We start from the raw sequence: 16,271 nt of genomic DNA on the forward strand, positions 1-16,271 counted from the left end.
GAGATGTTGGCGAGTTTTAAAGGTCGTCACCTGGCAGCAGTCATCACTCTGTCTGTCCTTCATGATCTGTCCGCTCGCCAACGTCCTCTCATGTCCTCACTTTTTCTCAGACTTCCCTCAATCCTCTGCTGATGAAACACACAAACTCCCAGCTCGCGGAATCTTGTTTTAGGAATGTGAATAATGAATGAAACCTTTGTGTGTTTTTAGCCTCATTCATCACATTAATCAGTTTCACTGCTGTGGATCTCCATCTTTATCCTGACTCAGAAGTTAGGAAAAATAAAAAATTAAGAATGTGATTCCAGTCGGCACCAAAATAATCTGGTTCTTATTCCCGACAAGTCATAGTTGCACCAAGTCTCAATAAAAATGTAAGAAATATATCAAAATTTGGAAGCCAAGTTTTTTTTTTTTTTTTTTTTAAATGCTTTGACAATGTAATAGAAGATTGAGGAAAATATGGTTTGCATTTTAACTTTTTTCCAGCAGAGGGCAGCAAAGAGCAGCTCAGGAAAACCCCAAAACTAGATGAGCGCACAGTGAACCCTTCAGCCATTTCTGACCAGACCTGAAAACTGTCACTGTTAGAACTGCCGTAGATTTCACTGTGACAGATCCACAGCTGTGTCCAGATCAGTGCAAAGTTATACATATTGATTATTGTTGAATGTGCAAGATTGACAGGTTTCATCAACAGCATGGGAAGATTTACATGTCAAAAATGACATTTTTTGTGTCAAGGTTTAAAAAATTCATTCTTGATTGAGTCACATCATGGAGGAGGAGCGTAAGGCGTGTTTTTTTTTTTTTATCTCGTGACGGCTGATTATCAAACACCAAAACACATGCCAAAAAACAAAAGCGGGAGCATAAAATAATCTGCACATGAGGACCGTGAATGTGTGAAATAATCCACTAAACTGGATTGAATGTATACAAAATGTGACATGAAACCTTGTTTTGTTTTTTCTCTGTACACATCTGAATGATGGTGATTTATTATTTTATTCTTACTCTACATGCCATGATCTCTGCTGCAAGTGTAAAACCAATGTTAGAAACCAAACATAAATGCTGAGGACTTTGTGGTAAATAAACTAGATCCAAAACCAAACATGGACTATTTGACTTATTATTGATATGGTGTTTTTTTTTTTTTTTTTTTTTTTTTTGGATTGAGGTGTTTATTTATTTTAATTGGTACTGTGTTTTATTTAGATTTGCTATTTAAGCTAAGTTGTAATACAGCGGTTTGTCAGTAGAGGGCAGACGTGCACCGTGGTAGAAAATTCACAGAACTCTTATTTTGAAATAAACGCTGGTTAACAGGTAGTTTAAGTTTTACAGTACCTATAAAACTGATCTCGAAATCAGTCTTTTATTGTTTTATTGAAACAAATCTTAATAACATGATCCAAAATATAAAACACAAAAATGAGTTAATTAAATGCTATCTTTTATACAATATGACTGAATTATGACTTTTACAGCCAGTGAGCCTTTGATTGTACTTTATATCTTTGATTGTAGTGTGAATAAATTCACGTGGATGAGTGCGATATAGATAAATAACATTTGAAAGAATTACTTAACTAATTTCATTGATTTAATAACATGAAATTGAAGCGAAAGGGTTTTGGAAGACATTTGTGAGTGACGTCACGTCCACGTGCATTGCAACAGTACGAACAATATGAAAAACAAAAATTAAAAAGCTTCCGTTAAACAAACTAAGCAATTACAGCGAAGCAACTGATTGGCTGCAGCTGGAAGCTCCGCCCCACAGCTGACCCTGCGCGTGACATCCGTGGAAACCCGAGTCCCCCCGTGTCCTGTCCGCTCGTGGATCTGCACAGACCGACGGTGATGGACAGCCGACAGCCAGGTCAGTCCGTGTGAGTTTATTTCAACACTTTAAGAGTTAATTTAACGCTCGGAGCTGGACGCGTGGTTACCGGAGGTGACTGTGGGTCTGTGGGAAGCCCACGTCAACACAGGGGCGGAAAAACCACGCCAGAAAAATCAGAGAAGGAAAAAAAAAAGAACATTTAGAACAGTTTTGGATAAATGGAAATACAACCTGACTGATGCTTTATTCAGGGGCGGATTCACATTTTATGAGGCCTGATTCTAAAAGTTGCACCCCCCCCCCCCCCGCATAATTTTAAATAAAACTGCATGATCCAGATCTGATAAAATACGCATTGAAAAATGTGCTTAATTTATGTATAGATATATATACACACACACACACACACTGCAATAATGTTTATTCTAATGCAGGATTCCAGGATTATTGCTCTTCATGGATGACACAATTATATAACTTGAAGAATTATTAAAAATTTATGCTGTAGTCAACAGATGTGGTTTCAGCTCTGTAACATAACTCTCTCCATATTCATTTAACGATGTAATAGCTTTTACAAAGTGACCGTTAGTAGTGTACTTTATTATTCCAACAGGAATCCGCTGGGATTATTTATGGAATAATCCTGTTGTGTCTGATGATTTGCAGATGTTCATGCTGGAATTTACGATTGCAAATTGAGTTTTTCTCGTCAGCTGCATTGAGGTAAATCCATCAATCAGTCCAGTTAAATCCACTTATTTCGGTGTTGTCGCTGCACCAGTTTCGGTCACTCTCAGCTGATGGCGCCATTATTGACATCTGCGCAGCAACACGGTCAGGGCACGGAGTTATACATCAAATGTGAAACGGTCGAATATTTTGCCACTGTGTACTCAGTATTTTCTCTCACAGTCAGATTTCGGAACAAATGTGATTGGATTAGAATGTGAGATACAGAGTGACATTGTGGTGTTTAATGAATTTCAAGATCAAAGTGTAGGATTGTGCATCAACTGTTACATAGTTGAAGTAACAGTGAGTGCAGTACTAACAGTAACTTGTGGTTTCTGTGCAGTACCGTATCAATAAACAATTCTATCAACTGCATTGATTACAAAGTGAGATTGTATGTTTAACAGCTCACAAAAACAGTGTTCAGAAACGCATTCAGTCCAAGAACAGCTGTGTGCAAAATACTGCAAAAATAGACAGAATAATATGAGGACAAACTCTTGTGATTTCATGATTTCAGCTCCATTCAGTCGTGAAAATAACTGAGATGAAGCAATGAAAGCGCTGAGCAGATATTTGAGATATGGACCTGGTACTGGCCACTCAGCGCCGTCGGGTTGTGTTACTGTTTGTTCAACACAACATGGAAATTCCAGACCGGGTTCCATCCGCTAATGAGATCCTGTTTCGTGACTTTTGTTTGCAGAACACATGTCTCTGAGTGACATTTATTTTCCAAATCTAGCAGCTGTGAGTGTTTGCAGCAAACTGTTCAATAATCTCTGAAATCAGGGTTTGTTTGTTTTTTACTTTGCAGACTTCAGACCTGTTGTCTCTGTCTTCTTGTCCAAATGTGACCTTTTCATGTTTATACTTTAATATTTATCTTCTTTTACAATTTATTTTATTACTGGATTTTGTTCCATTTCTGTTTCTTGATAGACATTTTTTACGACGTCTGCGCATAATTAGTTTACTTTTCATCAAGCTAATAATGGCCATCTTTTGTCTTGTATGAAAATTTTTAAAAATTCTCGCCACAGTGGCCAACAGCAGAAACTCATGAGATGCATCAACAAAACAAAAATAAAAAATGATTTTTGTGTCTGTGTCTGTTGCTTTAAATGGGAAGGAGCTGCAGCTGGCCACGCCCCCTCTCCAAACAGATGAGCACACCTAATGTCATGGCTGAACAGTGTCTTGTGTGGGCGTGTCGGACGGGACACAGGCTGGTGTAGTGGGCGTGTCTCACACACTGACCTGTTCGGGTTCCACTCGCCACATTTTACCACTGATCTGTATGTAAAAAAATATCTGGATATCTCATTGGCTAATATTTTTTTAACGGCATGGCCGCCATATTACCACTCGCATGTTCCACTCCTCAAATGATCTTTTCTATGCAGACGCCTCCCTGGTGCAGGCAATTTAATCCTCGTGATTTTGCTGCAAAAAGCCTGCATGTGCGACTGTAGTTTTTGTTTTGTTTTTTATATTTGAAATGGTATAAACAAATTAAAATGCATGAAATACCAAGTGACCGAATACTTTTGGACTGAATTGTATGTTTTCATATCTCAAAAATATGATGTTATTGGCAAAAACTAACACTTTGGATTCAGCGCCCCAAATTACCAAAAATCTGTTAGAAAAATTGCGCTGACCAGTGTAGTAATAATACAAAAATTAAACTGTTATTTTTTTATGTAGATGTCAGCGTGAGGGAATATGCACGAAAATGAGGTGCATGCTGTATTTTATGATTGAAGAAAAAGTTAAACTAAGCTGTATTAAAAAAAAAAAAAACTGAGTAGGTGAAAATTACAGCAGTGAGTAGGTAGGTAGGGGTCAATGAAGAATTACACAGGGATCAAAATTAAAAGATGCTCCAATCATATTGAAAACTATACCACATTATTCATCCAACCATAAAGATTCCAAAAAGGTATAGTTTGGACTATCTTTGACTGAATGTTATGAAGTTATGGGGCAAAAATAGCAAAAACGGTGACAAAGCTCAATTTCAGTTTGTACGGGAGGCCAAAGTTAAAGTTGCTCCAATTTTGGTAAATAGTGATGCAAATTATTGGTTGAGCTAATAGGATTAATAAATTAAATAGATTTGACCGTGTTGAATGTTTACTGTCCAAAGTAAAGGTCAAACAATGTCAATGTCCATTGGATTCTATGGCATATGACATATGTTACTCTGTAACATGATAACTAAGGACGACACATGGTGCAAACTATTCCTTTTTAAAACCCTATTCACTCAACCAATAATTTGCATCACTTTGTACCAAAATTGGAGCAACTTTAACTTTGGCCCCTGTACAAACTGAGATTGACCGTTTGTACCATTTATGCTGTTTTTACCCCATAACTTCATAACATTCAATCAAAGATAGTCCAAACTATACCTTTTTGGTATCTGTATGATCAGATGAATAATGTGGTATACTTTTCAATATGATTGGAGCATTTGTAAATCTTGACCCCCATGTAATTCTTCATTGACCCCTACTTGGCTGCCTATTGAACAATCAAGTGGATAGTCTGCTTTCTCAAAAGAGTAATGTTTAAAGAATATGTGTGCCAAATTTGGTGTTTGTATCACCATTTGAAAGATTGTTTCAGTTATCTGCTGCACTGTATAAGGAGAACAGAGTGAAGGAGACTTAATGGAGGAAAAATGAGAGGGAATTTTGAAAGTAAGTAGGAATACAGTCAAAATTCAAATTTTGTTGTGTTTATCATGGACATGTCTTCATTACAGTTTCAATGAAAAAGTGAACACAAATGAAGAAAAAATGTCTGACAAAATCTTGATCAAACTGTAACCACGACATCGTATGTGAGGATGACGTTTGAAGCATAAAAAAATCATACAAATTGTTACGTTTCTGAATTTTGTGTGTTTGTGTCACATGATCCTGGCAGAGCTGAGGAGAACTGAGTGTTTGTCTCAATGAGAGTCACTGAGATTAGGAAGGAAGAAGGTTACATTAACTGGAGAACAAAAAGAAATGAGAGAATCAGCAAAAAATTGATAACGTTCTAACGAGACGTCCACATGGCTCATGAGTGGTAACGTGGCCGCTCGTGTGCTTCAGTGGTTTGTACGGCCTGTGTGTGTGTGTGTGTGTGTGTGTGTGTGTGTGTGTGTGTGTGTGTGTGTCAGTGAGAGATCCAGATGTTTTGACATACAGATCAGAGCATCTTACGTTGTACACCTGCGGCTAAATTTGTCCTTTTTAATAAACACCTTGATGAGGTAACGATGGGTGTTGTTCCACGTTGGCCATGCGCGAGAGCAATCAGACGTTGTTTTGAGTGAAACTGAAAATTACTCTAAAGTTTTTGTTCTTGGAAGAGCTGTTTTCCTGAGTCAGGACAGATTGTGTGTAACCAGAAGGAAATAAGAAATCTGCACCAGCTTCCTCCCCGAGCTACTGATTTATGATGTAATGAGATTTCCACAGAAGCTTGAGTTGCTCAATAAGGACAGACTGAATGGTGCATTGTTCTCCCTCCTGCTCAGAGCTGTTTAAATGTTTGGTGCTTGTTAAAGAGATTTTCTCGTCTCCGTGAGACGTGGTCATGTAACACTTGCTATCTGGTTTGCTTCCATCCTGCTGCGTCGCTGCGCTGCAGGTTTGTACTCCAGTGTTCTTGGCGAGGCCGTGGTGGACTGGGACAGCCTGGGTCCTGGAGAGGAATGGGTTAACACCGACAGAAACGGGGAAGAGCTCGGTAAGACTCCGACTCCGCCGGCAGGTCAGATCCCCTCTGTTAAGCTGCTGGAAATCTGAGTGAGACAGAACATTTTAAATTCCCCGATACTTTGGCTGACTGCTGTGATTTTAGTTTGCTGCAGGTGTTTTTTTTTTATTTATTTTTTTTTATGAATGAATAAATTTATACGGCACAATTCAACAATTAAAACTCATAACAAATCAACTTTTCAGTGATCCCATTTTTGCAGTTTTGTCTGTTTGCTGAACAGAATCTCAGATTTGTTCTTTTCGCGGCTCGTGTTCTGATTTGCTCTCCGGGTTTTAAAATGTGCTTGATTTGTTGTGTGCACGCTGCTTTTCAGTTTTGTTGTTTGTGTGTTTGCTGCATGTGCTGTTTCTCTGCTTTCAGTCTGACGACGGTGTGAAACCTTTTGTGATGCTGCATTTGAACAAAAATAAAAATTATTTTTAAAAAAATTAAACATTTCTCAACAAGCATCACTTACAAGAGTTGGTGACTCATGTTGAGGAGCAGCAAAGAGAATTTAATGTCTGCAGTCATTCTGCATGAACTGCTGTCCTCATAATGTGTTTGGTTTAATTCCCTCTTTAACTCTGTGTTACGGCTTTTTCCACAGCACCAGTTTCAGTCAGACAGCACGTCGTCTTCTGGGGTTTTTTAAGGGTTTATTGTAAGAACCAGAGCTTCTCTGTCTGCAGTTTTTATTCTTTATGCTCATGATTTCCTCAAATGCCACATTTTCATTTGAGGAACTGAAGTTTTTACTTGGAATCATAGCAACAGCAACACATTTGTTTCATTCCAATTCCATATTTAAAACGTCAAATCTTTTTTTTCCGTACATTAAATGTCAGTGTGACATCAGAAAACATCCGTCTGTATTGTCAGACAGACAGATAATCCGTGTACTTTGCAGTCTGCAGCCAGACATCATATAACTGTGGGACAGAGACACAGACGGACACATGTGTGCACAAAGATGAGACAAAGCAGACACACACCCAAAGAAATGGGCAAGATGACAACCCCCCCCCCATTGTGCATTTTTAAGATTTGAGCAAGATCTGTACTGGCACCATAAAAAATGGTAGGAAACAAAAATCTTTGTGTCGGACCACGTGTATATTTTTTGTTTTTGAGGTCACATTCTGCTTCACTCACTCATGCATGGTGGATTAGTGGTTAGCACTGGTGCCTCACAGCAAGAAGGTCGTGGGATCAATTCCCAGCCTTCCTATGTGGAGTTTGCATGTTCTCTCTGTGCCTGTGTGGGTTTCCTCCCACAATCAAAAACATGTTTATTTAGGGTCTGCTCCTTTCTCTGCCCCTGACCAAGGCAGCGTCTCTACATCTGGAGTTGGTCCCCGGGTGCCATACTGTGGCTGCCCACTGACCCTAGTGGTTGGACTGTGTCTAACTGTAATTAGGACGGTTAAATGCAGAGGACAAGTTTCGTTCTATGTATATATGTGCAATGACAATAAAGATTCTATCCCATCTTCAACTGCTTACTCCAGTTAAAGGTCACAGGGGGGCTGAAGTCTATCCCAGCAGTCATAGGGCATGAGGCGGGGTGGACCCTGTACAGGGCCACGCTTTGCTCCAAAAGAGAATATTTCAAACACATAATTTGCTCAAGGAGAGGATAGTCACATCATAAATCTTATATTATTCACATTAACACAGCAGCAGGCTCAGTGTGTGAAATTTAACTGGTTCATGTGCTATGCTGATGATACTCTGCTGTCTATAGAAGCCTCTTATGTCTGTGTAAAAGAGTCTCTTTGGAAATTATATCTTCCCATATTCACTCAAGCCTTTGTCTTTCTTTTAAAGTCTCTTGTGTCATTTTAATTGCTACTGTAATTGTTTGAATTTTTTCATTTATGATCTGATTTTGTGATTACAAATTCCACAGAGCTGTTCTGGTTTTGTATCAGATTTCATTTGTTATGATTCACTTTTCTCAGATTTTCATGAAGGTGAAGTCTGTTGAATCATTTGTTCTTTTTTTTTTGTTGCAGGTTTTCTGGACTCTGAGCCTCTGAGAGACGCTGATGATGATTTGGTATCAGAAGTCAACAACTCTATGACTGAGGAAGAACGAGCAGAGATTCAGCAAGAACTCATCAAAGTATGACTGCACGTGCACACTCATGTCTGTTTAATCTCAAATAAGACATTCAGATAAAAACAGTACGTACAGTCACTTTTAAAGTAACAACACAAAGAAGCGGGAAAGGTCGGGAATGGAGATAAGATTAGAAATATAATGGTCCAACAAAGACGGAGCTCTGGTTTGTTTGTTTGTTTGTTTGTTTGTTTGTTTTGGGGCCCTCTCTGTCTCAGTGGATTAACAGCTTTAAACAGACTTTTTTTTTTTTCTGGCTTAATGTCGGGTCGTGCTCCTCTTTTAGCAACATTTATTTCTGTAATACCTCAATGTTTTTCTGTATCCACTTCACGAGTCCAGTCCATTTCAAATCTTAATTTTCTATTTATATTTTGAATATTTTTTGCAATAAATAAACATTGTACATGGTAGTTTTTAGTGACGGGGAAATATTTCTCATTTATGACGCTGGATGCACAAGTAATTTTAGCAGTTTGTTTTTCTGAGCAAATTAGTTAATGTTCATGTGAACATCTGGATTGAGAGGTTAGTGTGATGTGAAGTGTCATATTGTGTGTCACAAATGATTGTATTTCCTTCAAGTGGCTGCTAACACATTATTTGGATAGTGACCAATCTAGCTAGCTAGGTCCAACTGCTAATAGCTCACCAAGGTAGCTAGCGTGACTGGTTAGCTTGTTTGTTGGGGGGAAAATTAGTTTACATTAATGAGTGATTGAATGCTTTAATTCAATAATGTGTCTTTATAGTTAGCATGCTAGCCATTTTCTGATACTAGCGAAAGCTTTAAAGCTGTAAATCTGACTTCTTTCTCGAGCACAGCATTTAAACAAAAAGAAGTCTTTGCATTCAGTTGAAAAGTAAAACTAGATGGCAGCAAATACATTCTCCTCAAGTAACTTATTAACAGTTTAACTTAAACATGATGTATTATTGCTAACAAGTCTCATTAGCGCAGTAACTAATGGCTCATCAAATGACTTAGCATGTGAAACAAATAATATTGTGTTTCTGTCTCCTGAAGTGATTTTTACTAAATTGTTTAATGTTTTAATTGTGCTGTTGAACGTCTGTGTATTGATGATGAGTTCCACAGTGGCACGGCGCCTCGGCCTGTTACACGGAGCTGCACAGGCGCCGTGCATGTTGTCTGCCTGCGACTCACGGTTCGGGTCTTCTTCTCTTTGGATCTTGCAGCTGGAGGAGGAAATCGGAACCCTGAAGCAGGTTTTGTCCTCAAAGGAGAAGCAGCAGGCCGAGCTGAAGCACAAACTGGGCATTGGACCTCTGAACGAGCTCCGGAACAACTTCAGCAAAGGCTGGCACGACGTGCAGACCTCCACAGCGTAAGTGCACTCAAGCAACGCAAGCTGTTTACCGTCGCAGATACCCTTCAGATACGAGAACATGTGCTGTGACCTCCATGGTTGGCGATGATGTCAGAGTTCAAAGTAAATAACTTTATTGATGTGTGCAATGTGGCACATTACTTTAATCTGGATGTGGAATTTTTACCACTTGTGAACCGACGTCTCGGTTCACCCAGGTGGCTGCACATTTTCATTATGGATGAGGACGGCGATTGTGAGTGTAAACTGATCTCCAGCCTGAAGTGTAACCAGATCAGATGGGACGCCGGTAGAGTCGCTCGTCTGCTGCCTCCGAGCTCAGAGCTGAAGGTCTAATCAGAGAATTAGACTGAGCTGGACTAAATGTCAGCTCCTCAGAAGTCTGAGGTGGCGTTGTGGGCGGGGACATTGGTTAGATGCCAGTCAGTGACCTCAGAGTGGGACAGAGCACAATGTTAAATTAAGACAAGACATTTTGGCTCAAGAGTCCACAGGATGTTTAGGCAATTTTCTCAACCCGTGTCCATGAGGAAAGATTTACTGACCTCGACTTTAATGCTGTGATCCTGATTGTAGCACTCGAGAAGCTGAGTGAGGAATTGGAGGGTCTGAGTTTTTCCTTGTCCTGGATCGAGACAAAAATTCAGGTTTTGAAGAATAACGGCTGATATTGTGTTTGTCCACGTATGGATACACTTAAAGAAATTTTTTTTGGGCCAGTAGGTAGCCACAGTCCAGAACCAGAGGTCCTACTCCAGATCTGTAGACTCTGTCTTGTCCAGTGGCAGAGAAAGGAAAACGTCCCTCACGTGCATGTCTGGATGCACATGAGGGATTTTCACTCCCGTGACTCTGCTGCCATCAGAAGTGTATCTGTGTGCGGTCAGTGTTCATGTCTCTGGGTCTTTTGAGATCAAAAGAAGAAAAGACTGAAGACATGAGGTCACTGGACAGAGGTCTTTGGTGATGTGGACACACCTACGAGTAAATGAAGCTTCACGTCTCTACGATCCTACTGTAGGGCTCTGAAACCTGGACTCCAACCAGTGACTTAAGGCGACAACCGGATGTCTTTGGTACCAGACCTCTTTGCAGGATCCTTGGGTACCACTAGATGAACAGTTACTTCCTGAGACTTGGATGAGCGACTGGAGAAGGTCATGGACATGCCCATGTTTCACCTGGCTGTAGCAAACAGGTGGTTTACTTTGGAGAGGTGGGGATGGACCGATTGCCCCCCTGGGTGGTTTACACGGATGGATGCTCCCAAACCTGACCTGACTACATGGTGCAGCCAGGAGAGAAACATCACTGGAGTACCAACTTAATGTCAGTGGTGTGGACTCCCAGGAGGACATGAGGTCCACAGGTGGTTTGGTGGTGGAATGTCTTAACTGAAAGTTCTCTTTTTTATTTTGTGTCCATCAGCTTCAAGAAGACATCGGAGACGTTGACCACAGCAGGACAGAAAACCTCCGCAGCCTTCAGCAACCTGGGTGGTGCCATCACGCGGCGGCTTGGAGACATGAGGTACAGAATCATGGACCAGTTAGTGGTGGAATCAGACACCGCTGGTTGTTCTGGTTAGAGTGCAGACACTCACACGATCGACAGTTGACCTGTTTAGTTTTGAAGAGAATTTTATCACACTGAAATTTTTTTTTTTTTTTTTTTTGACACCTTCTGGTGTAGCAGACCAAATGGTCCGCCCCTAAAAATTGGTCCGCCTTTTGCATCTGTGCATGCGTCATTTCGGACCGCATCAGCACGTCCGAGACTCTCTTCACCCAAATCAATCAAATGGATTAATGGCATTATTAACCATCAGATGATAAAGGTAAAACCTCTTAAATCATTCTAAAGACAGTTTGAAGCAGAAACGAGGCGACATTCTGTGACGGTTTGAAATGTCTGACCCACAGTGAACGCTGCTGTGTTCTGATTGCTTCCGCCTCCTTTTATGATGAAATGATGCTGAAGTTATGTGGAAATTATTGTTGTACAAAAGCTTCAGATATCTGTTGCTGAGATAGATGATGAGTGATGTGCAGTTTGAAGCAGAAACGAGGTGATAATCGGTGAACCGCGTCACCGGGGGGGACAGATTTTTAGGGGGACCATTCGGTTGGCGACACCGGCTCAGCGGTTTTACTGCGCCCTCTGGTTGGACGGTCAAAGTGGACAAATGTGAACTGTCCACACAAATGAACTCAGCAAAAACTTCTAGTCTTGCGTGAATCTGCTGATTACAGCAGTAAACACTGGAGCTCGTGTGTTGGTGTGTTTGACCATCAGATTTGATGGATGAAATGTCAGAACATTTTCCCTTTGTTTATGTTTCAGACACTGAAACATAAACAAAGTGTTTGAGATTTGTGTGTGTGTGTGTGTGTGTGTGTGTGTGTGTGTGTGTGTGTGTGTGTGTGTGAGCGCTGGTGTCCTTCTGTCAGATAAACAAAGCCTTTGTTTTGTGTTGCAGAGACACACGGGTGTGTGTGTGTGTTTAGCTGTTCCTAACTGAGTGATTCCTACTAAATAATACAACCAGGCAGTTATAATCATCAATATTCATATGTGGCTTTGGATCATGTGTTTTTTATTTATTTATTTATTTTTGGAGTGTTTTGGAAAAACTGATTGCAGAAACCAAAAAAAAAAAACAAAAAACTTTTTTTTTTTTTTTTTTATTCCAGCCTGTTTGGTCTGGAATTGTTGTACCCTCGGAGGTATGTTTGTGTGTTTTTATGCTGTGTGTGTGTGTGTGTGTGTGTGTGTGTGTGTGTGTGTGTGTGTGTGTGTGTGTGTGTGTGTGTGTGTTTGTGTCCAAAAAGTTTTGTTACATCAAAAAAAAGCATGTTTGTAAGCTGTTTTTATGTGCATTTATTTATTTATTTTGCAGTGCATCACTATGATGTGTATTTTTGTGCGTGATTCTGTTCACATTTAAAGTAATATGTACTGTGATATAATAATTCTTGCAAAAACCAAACTGTCTGTGATTAGATCTCAGGTTCAGGCGATGCAGAAATCTGCACCTAAAGTGGTTCAGGCCAAAACAAAGTGATCCGTTTTAAAGAGGAAGTCAGAGACCACAGAGAGATTTAGAGACTCTTCTTCTTTTTGTTTTTGTTTGAGCATCTTGACGATAAACTGACAAACTTTGATGCACCAAATCAATACAGCTTTTTAGCAGAGGTGCGAGTAAGTCACCAAGTCATGAATCTGCAAGTCTCAAGTCATAATGACCACCAATTGCTTGCAAGATGACTTGAGATTGACAAACATTCACATGTCTGCCACCTGCTGGATGTGTGTGGGCCTTTAGCAGGGAATAAATTTATAATCGCATGCATGATGGAAATTATGAGCAGGTGTTTAGAAGTTACAACAGACGGGGCTATGACATGAATAACAAATTTGACTTTTGACCTTCAGAAATGGCAATATATATATACAGGTTTTCTGGCTCCAGTTTGGGTGTAGACATGAACGTAAGTGGGGCCTTCTATAAAAAAAAATCAGTCACCTTAACAAATGAACACATCTTAGTGATCAACGTGGAATCAAAAGAAAATGTCAGCTTGTGTTCATATTTGACCTTGAGTTTTTCAAAACACCTCACTTTGCATTTTTCTGCTGTCATTGAGGTCAAATATTTAGTGTTTTTTATTATTATTATTATTGTCTTTAACGTGTTTGTTTTCCTTCATGCTTCGTGAGGTCCAACTCCATAGGGTAAGAAAGAAAAGAAAAAAAAAAACAAAAAACAATCAAACAGCATCGGTCATGTTGAGAACGCGCTAAAAACTGTGTTGTGTGGGTTTTGATTTTAATCTGTAATCCAGCTGTTCTTCACAGGAGTATCACTGTAGCGGTTACACGCGCCCACCTGAGCCGCCGTAACCAGTTAAACATTGATGGAGCTTTAACTCCCAAACTGTTCATTTAAACTGCTGCTTCACTCAGTCTTCCACATCAAACAGTTTGATCACTTAGTTCCTGTACAGAGCTAATAATCAATAATCGGTTATTGATCCAGATGGCCCTGAGCTGCAGCAGCTGATCCGGATACAATCTGAACATTCTGATTTAGTTTCTCACATGGTGAGATGGAGTATTACGGGGCTTAGGAGGAGGCGTGGATTCAAAGATTTATCACCAAATCAGACTTAATGAATCAAAGATAATGTTATTGATCTGTGTGTGTGTGTGTGTGTGTGTGTGTGTGTCCCTCACTGAGCAGTTTCGGATACGTTATTTTATTTTTTAGCTCAGTCAGGGATGACGTGGTTTTGTGTGACTTTGTGTTAATTATTAACTCGTCTCTCACAAACGCTCTCTGATGGCAGCTACTCCATGCGACACTCTGTGACCACGCCCACCATCAGGTAACCGCCATGTGCTTCCTTTTCTTTCCAGGTGTTGTCGTACTTTGTGTTTACATTCAAACGGTGTTATCAGCTGACACGTCCTGAAGGAACAACACTCACTTCAGTGCACTTTTTGTTTTTGTATGTGTGTGTGTTTGGTGCACTTTGCTTTAGTGTGGTGGGCTTGTATGCCCCCCCATGTATTATGATCTTGCACACTTCCTGTAGGACAATGAAGTGAAATTTGATGAAATATAATTTAGAGATGTTGGCTTCATTTTCAATGACTGGGATGTTTGTTGCCTTGTTCTTAATTCTTTTTGTCAAACATGTTTTTTTTTTTTTTTTTTTTTTTTACCTCCAGAAATTCACCCAGCTTCAAGTCTTTTGAGGAGAAAGTTGAGACGACAGTGTCCACTATAAAGGTGTGTGTTTATTTGAAACCTCTCAAATATGCACCACATTTTGAAAGTATTCTTAAAATGAAGGGAAACACTAAATTGTTCAAATTAAATGAGTGAAAAATAAACAGCAGGATGATTCATATGTTCATCAGGAACAATTTCACAGTCATGTGGAAACTGGTCATTTCAGCCAACGCCAGCACTACTGAAGTGTCCTTGAGCAAGGCACTGAACTGTTGCCTGATTGTGGATCAGTTATATGATCACTTAAAAAAAATCATCACGAGTTGCCATGACAACAGCCAAATGAGTCAAAAAGCAACGAGCAGAAAAATCATAACAGATTTTTATGAGTTACTGTTAGCATTAGCTGCAACGGATTCCTCCATCGTCCAGTAAGCTAATGTTGGCACGCGAATGACTGGAGACCAGATTTAAAATTTAGATGATTTTGAATCAGCCTGTTGTCAGATTTAACCTTTTTCTGACATTGAACTTATGTTCCACACAGGAACTTATTTTGATTTTTATTTATTTGTTTTTGGTGTAATTCCAGACAAAGGTTGGAGGTCAGGGGAGTGGAGGCAGCTTCGAGGACGTCCTCTCCTCAGCAGCAAATGCCAGCTCACAGGACACGCCCACGAACACCTTGACGGACAGCTGTGAGAGGCCGTGTTAGAACCTGGTCCACGAGGACAGGACCAGGTACTGTTTGGCTGCCGTGATGGAGCTTGTTGTCCAACCAACTCAACACTGGAACCAGTTCCTGGTTTTACGATGGGTGGCTCGGACAGGAAAGTTCTCCAACACATCCCAGGAAACACTTTCCTCCACTTAAATACCAAACCCAAAATAGAGAGTTGACCCCATATGACTTTGGACCAAACTCAGCAGATGGACCTTAAAATCAAAACGCACAATGACGTCTGGATTTGTAGGTCACCACCACAAAACCAAAAGCACCTTGTGTCCAACCATGTGTCCTCTACAATGTTTAACTTTCTTTTTTATAAAACCAACTTTGGAAATTGTTACTTTCTCAGAAGCTGAGCTCATATTTCATGAAAACTCTTTTTATTGTTACTCTGTTTTCAGTTAAACGTAAAAACCTTACACATTTACTCACAGACGAGCAAGTTCCCAATCAGAGCCCGTTTTAGCCAAACGAGCTAATTCCAAAACCTGGTTTCCGCCACCACCATGGCGGCTCACGTCTTGGACTAATGGAGTCTGTAAAACCCAAACTCCAGTATTTTCTTTGTAGATGGAAGCGGCGATATTGCACTTGATAGCTCAAGGTTGAATTTTATCCCACTATTTATAACAAAAGTGAGACTTTGGGTAGTTACACATTGTGATTGATTTTAAATATATTTTACATTATTGTTCTGTAATACATCTGTTGTCCAGGAAGATGTCGGTCTAAAGACTTTTTCTAAACTCGGAGTAATCATCTGGAGCCAACTTAATGACTGAACTCGCTATCGTTAGCACAAGCGCCTTAGTTTGCTCAGCGAGGCAAAAATATTTGCCTTCATAATCCATTGACATTTCACATCATTTTTCTAAATGAACATGGGAATTTGATCTGATGCTTAATAATACTGTCAAATTTTAAAGCAATGAAAGTAAACTGTTAGCAAGGTGGAGCTATCATGCTATCTCGCT

The 16,271-nt window shown here is 39.9% G+C and overlaps 1 protein-coding gene across 5 annotated transcripts; it reads left to right on the plus strand.

The window, feature by feature from the left end:
• Positions 1 to 1,783: 1,783 nt before the first annotated feature.
• On the plus strand, positions 1,784 to 15,618 carry tpd52l1 (tpd52 like 1). Of its 5 annotated transcripts, XM_034162242.1 has the most exons (10): positions 1,784 to 1,888; positions 6,242 to 6,340; positions 8,371 to 8,480; positions 9,678 to 9,826; positions 11,258 to 11,359; positions 12,523 to 12,555; positions 13,550 to 13,564; positions 14,179 to 14,217; positions 14,564 to 14,624; positions 15,160 to 15,618. In XM_034162242.1, the coding sequence occupies exons 1-10, from the start codon at positions 1,870 to 1,872 to the stop codon at positions 15,280 to 15,282; spliced, it is 750 nt and encodes a 249-aa protein (XP_034018133.1). In that variant the 5' UTR covers positions 1,784 to 1,869; the 3' UTR covers positions 15,283 to 15,618. The 5 variants fall into 5 exon arrangements, with proteins under 5 accessions (XP_034018133.1, XP_034018134.1, XP_034018135.1 ...); XM_034162243.1 differs by lacking the exon at positions 12,523 to 12,555; XM_034162245.1 differs by lacking the exon at positions 6,242 to 6,340 and having other exon boundaries at positions 1,801 to 1,888.
• Positions 15,619 to 16,271: the final 653 nt, after the last annotated feature.

This window comes from Thalassophryne amazonica, chromosome 21 (genome assembly GCF_902500255.1).
Source record: "Thalassophryne amazonica chromosome 21, fThaAma1.1, whole genome shotgun sequence".
NCBI classification, from domain to species: Eukaryota; Metazoa; Chordata; class Actinopteri; order Batrachoidiformes; family Batrachoididae; genus Thalassophryne; species Thalassophryne amazonica.

Bases quoted from the DNA above. Each gene is read 5' to 3' on its own strand.
- tpd52l1 (XM_034162242.1), top strand. The intron at 6,341-8,370 runs GTAAGACTCCGA...TTTTTGTTGCAG, and splicing joins CAGAAACGGGGAAGAGCTCG to GTTTTCTGGACTCTGAGCCT. The intron at 14,218-14,563 runs GTAACCGCCATG...TTTTACCTCCAG, and splicing joins GTGACCACGCCCACCATCAG to AAATTCACCCAGCTTCAAGT.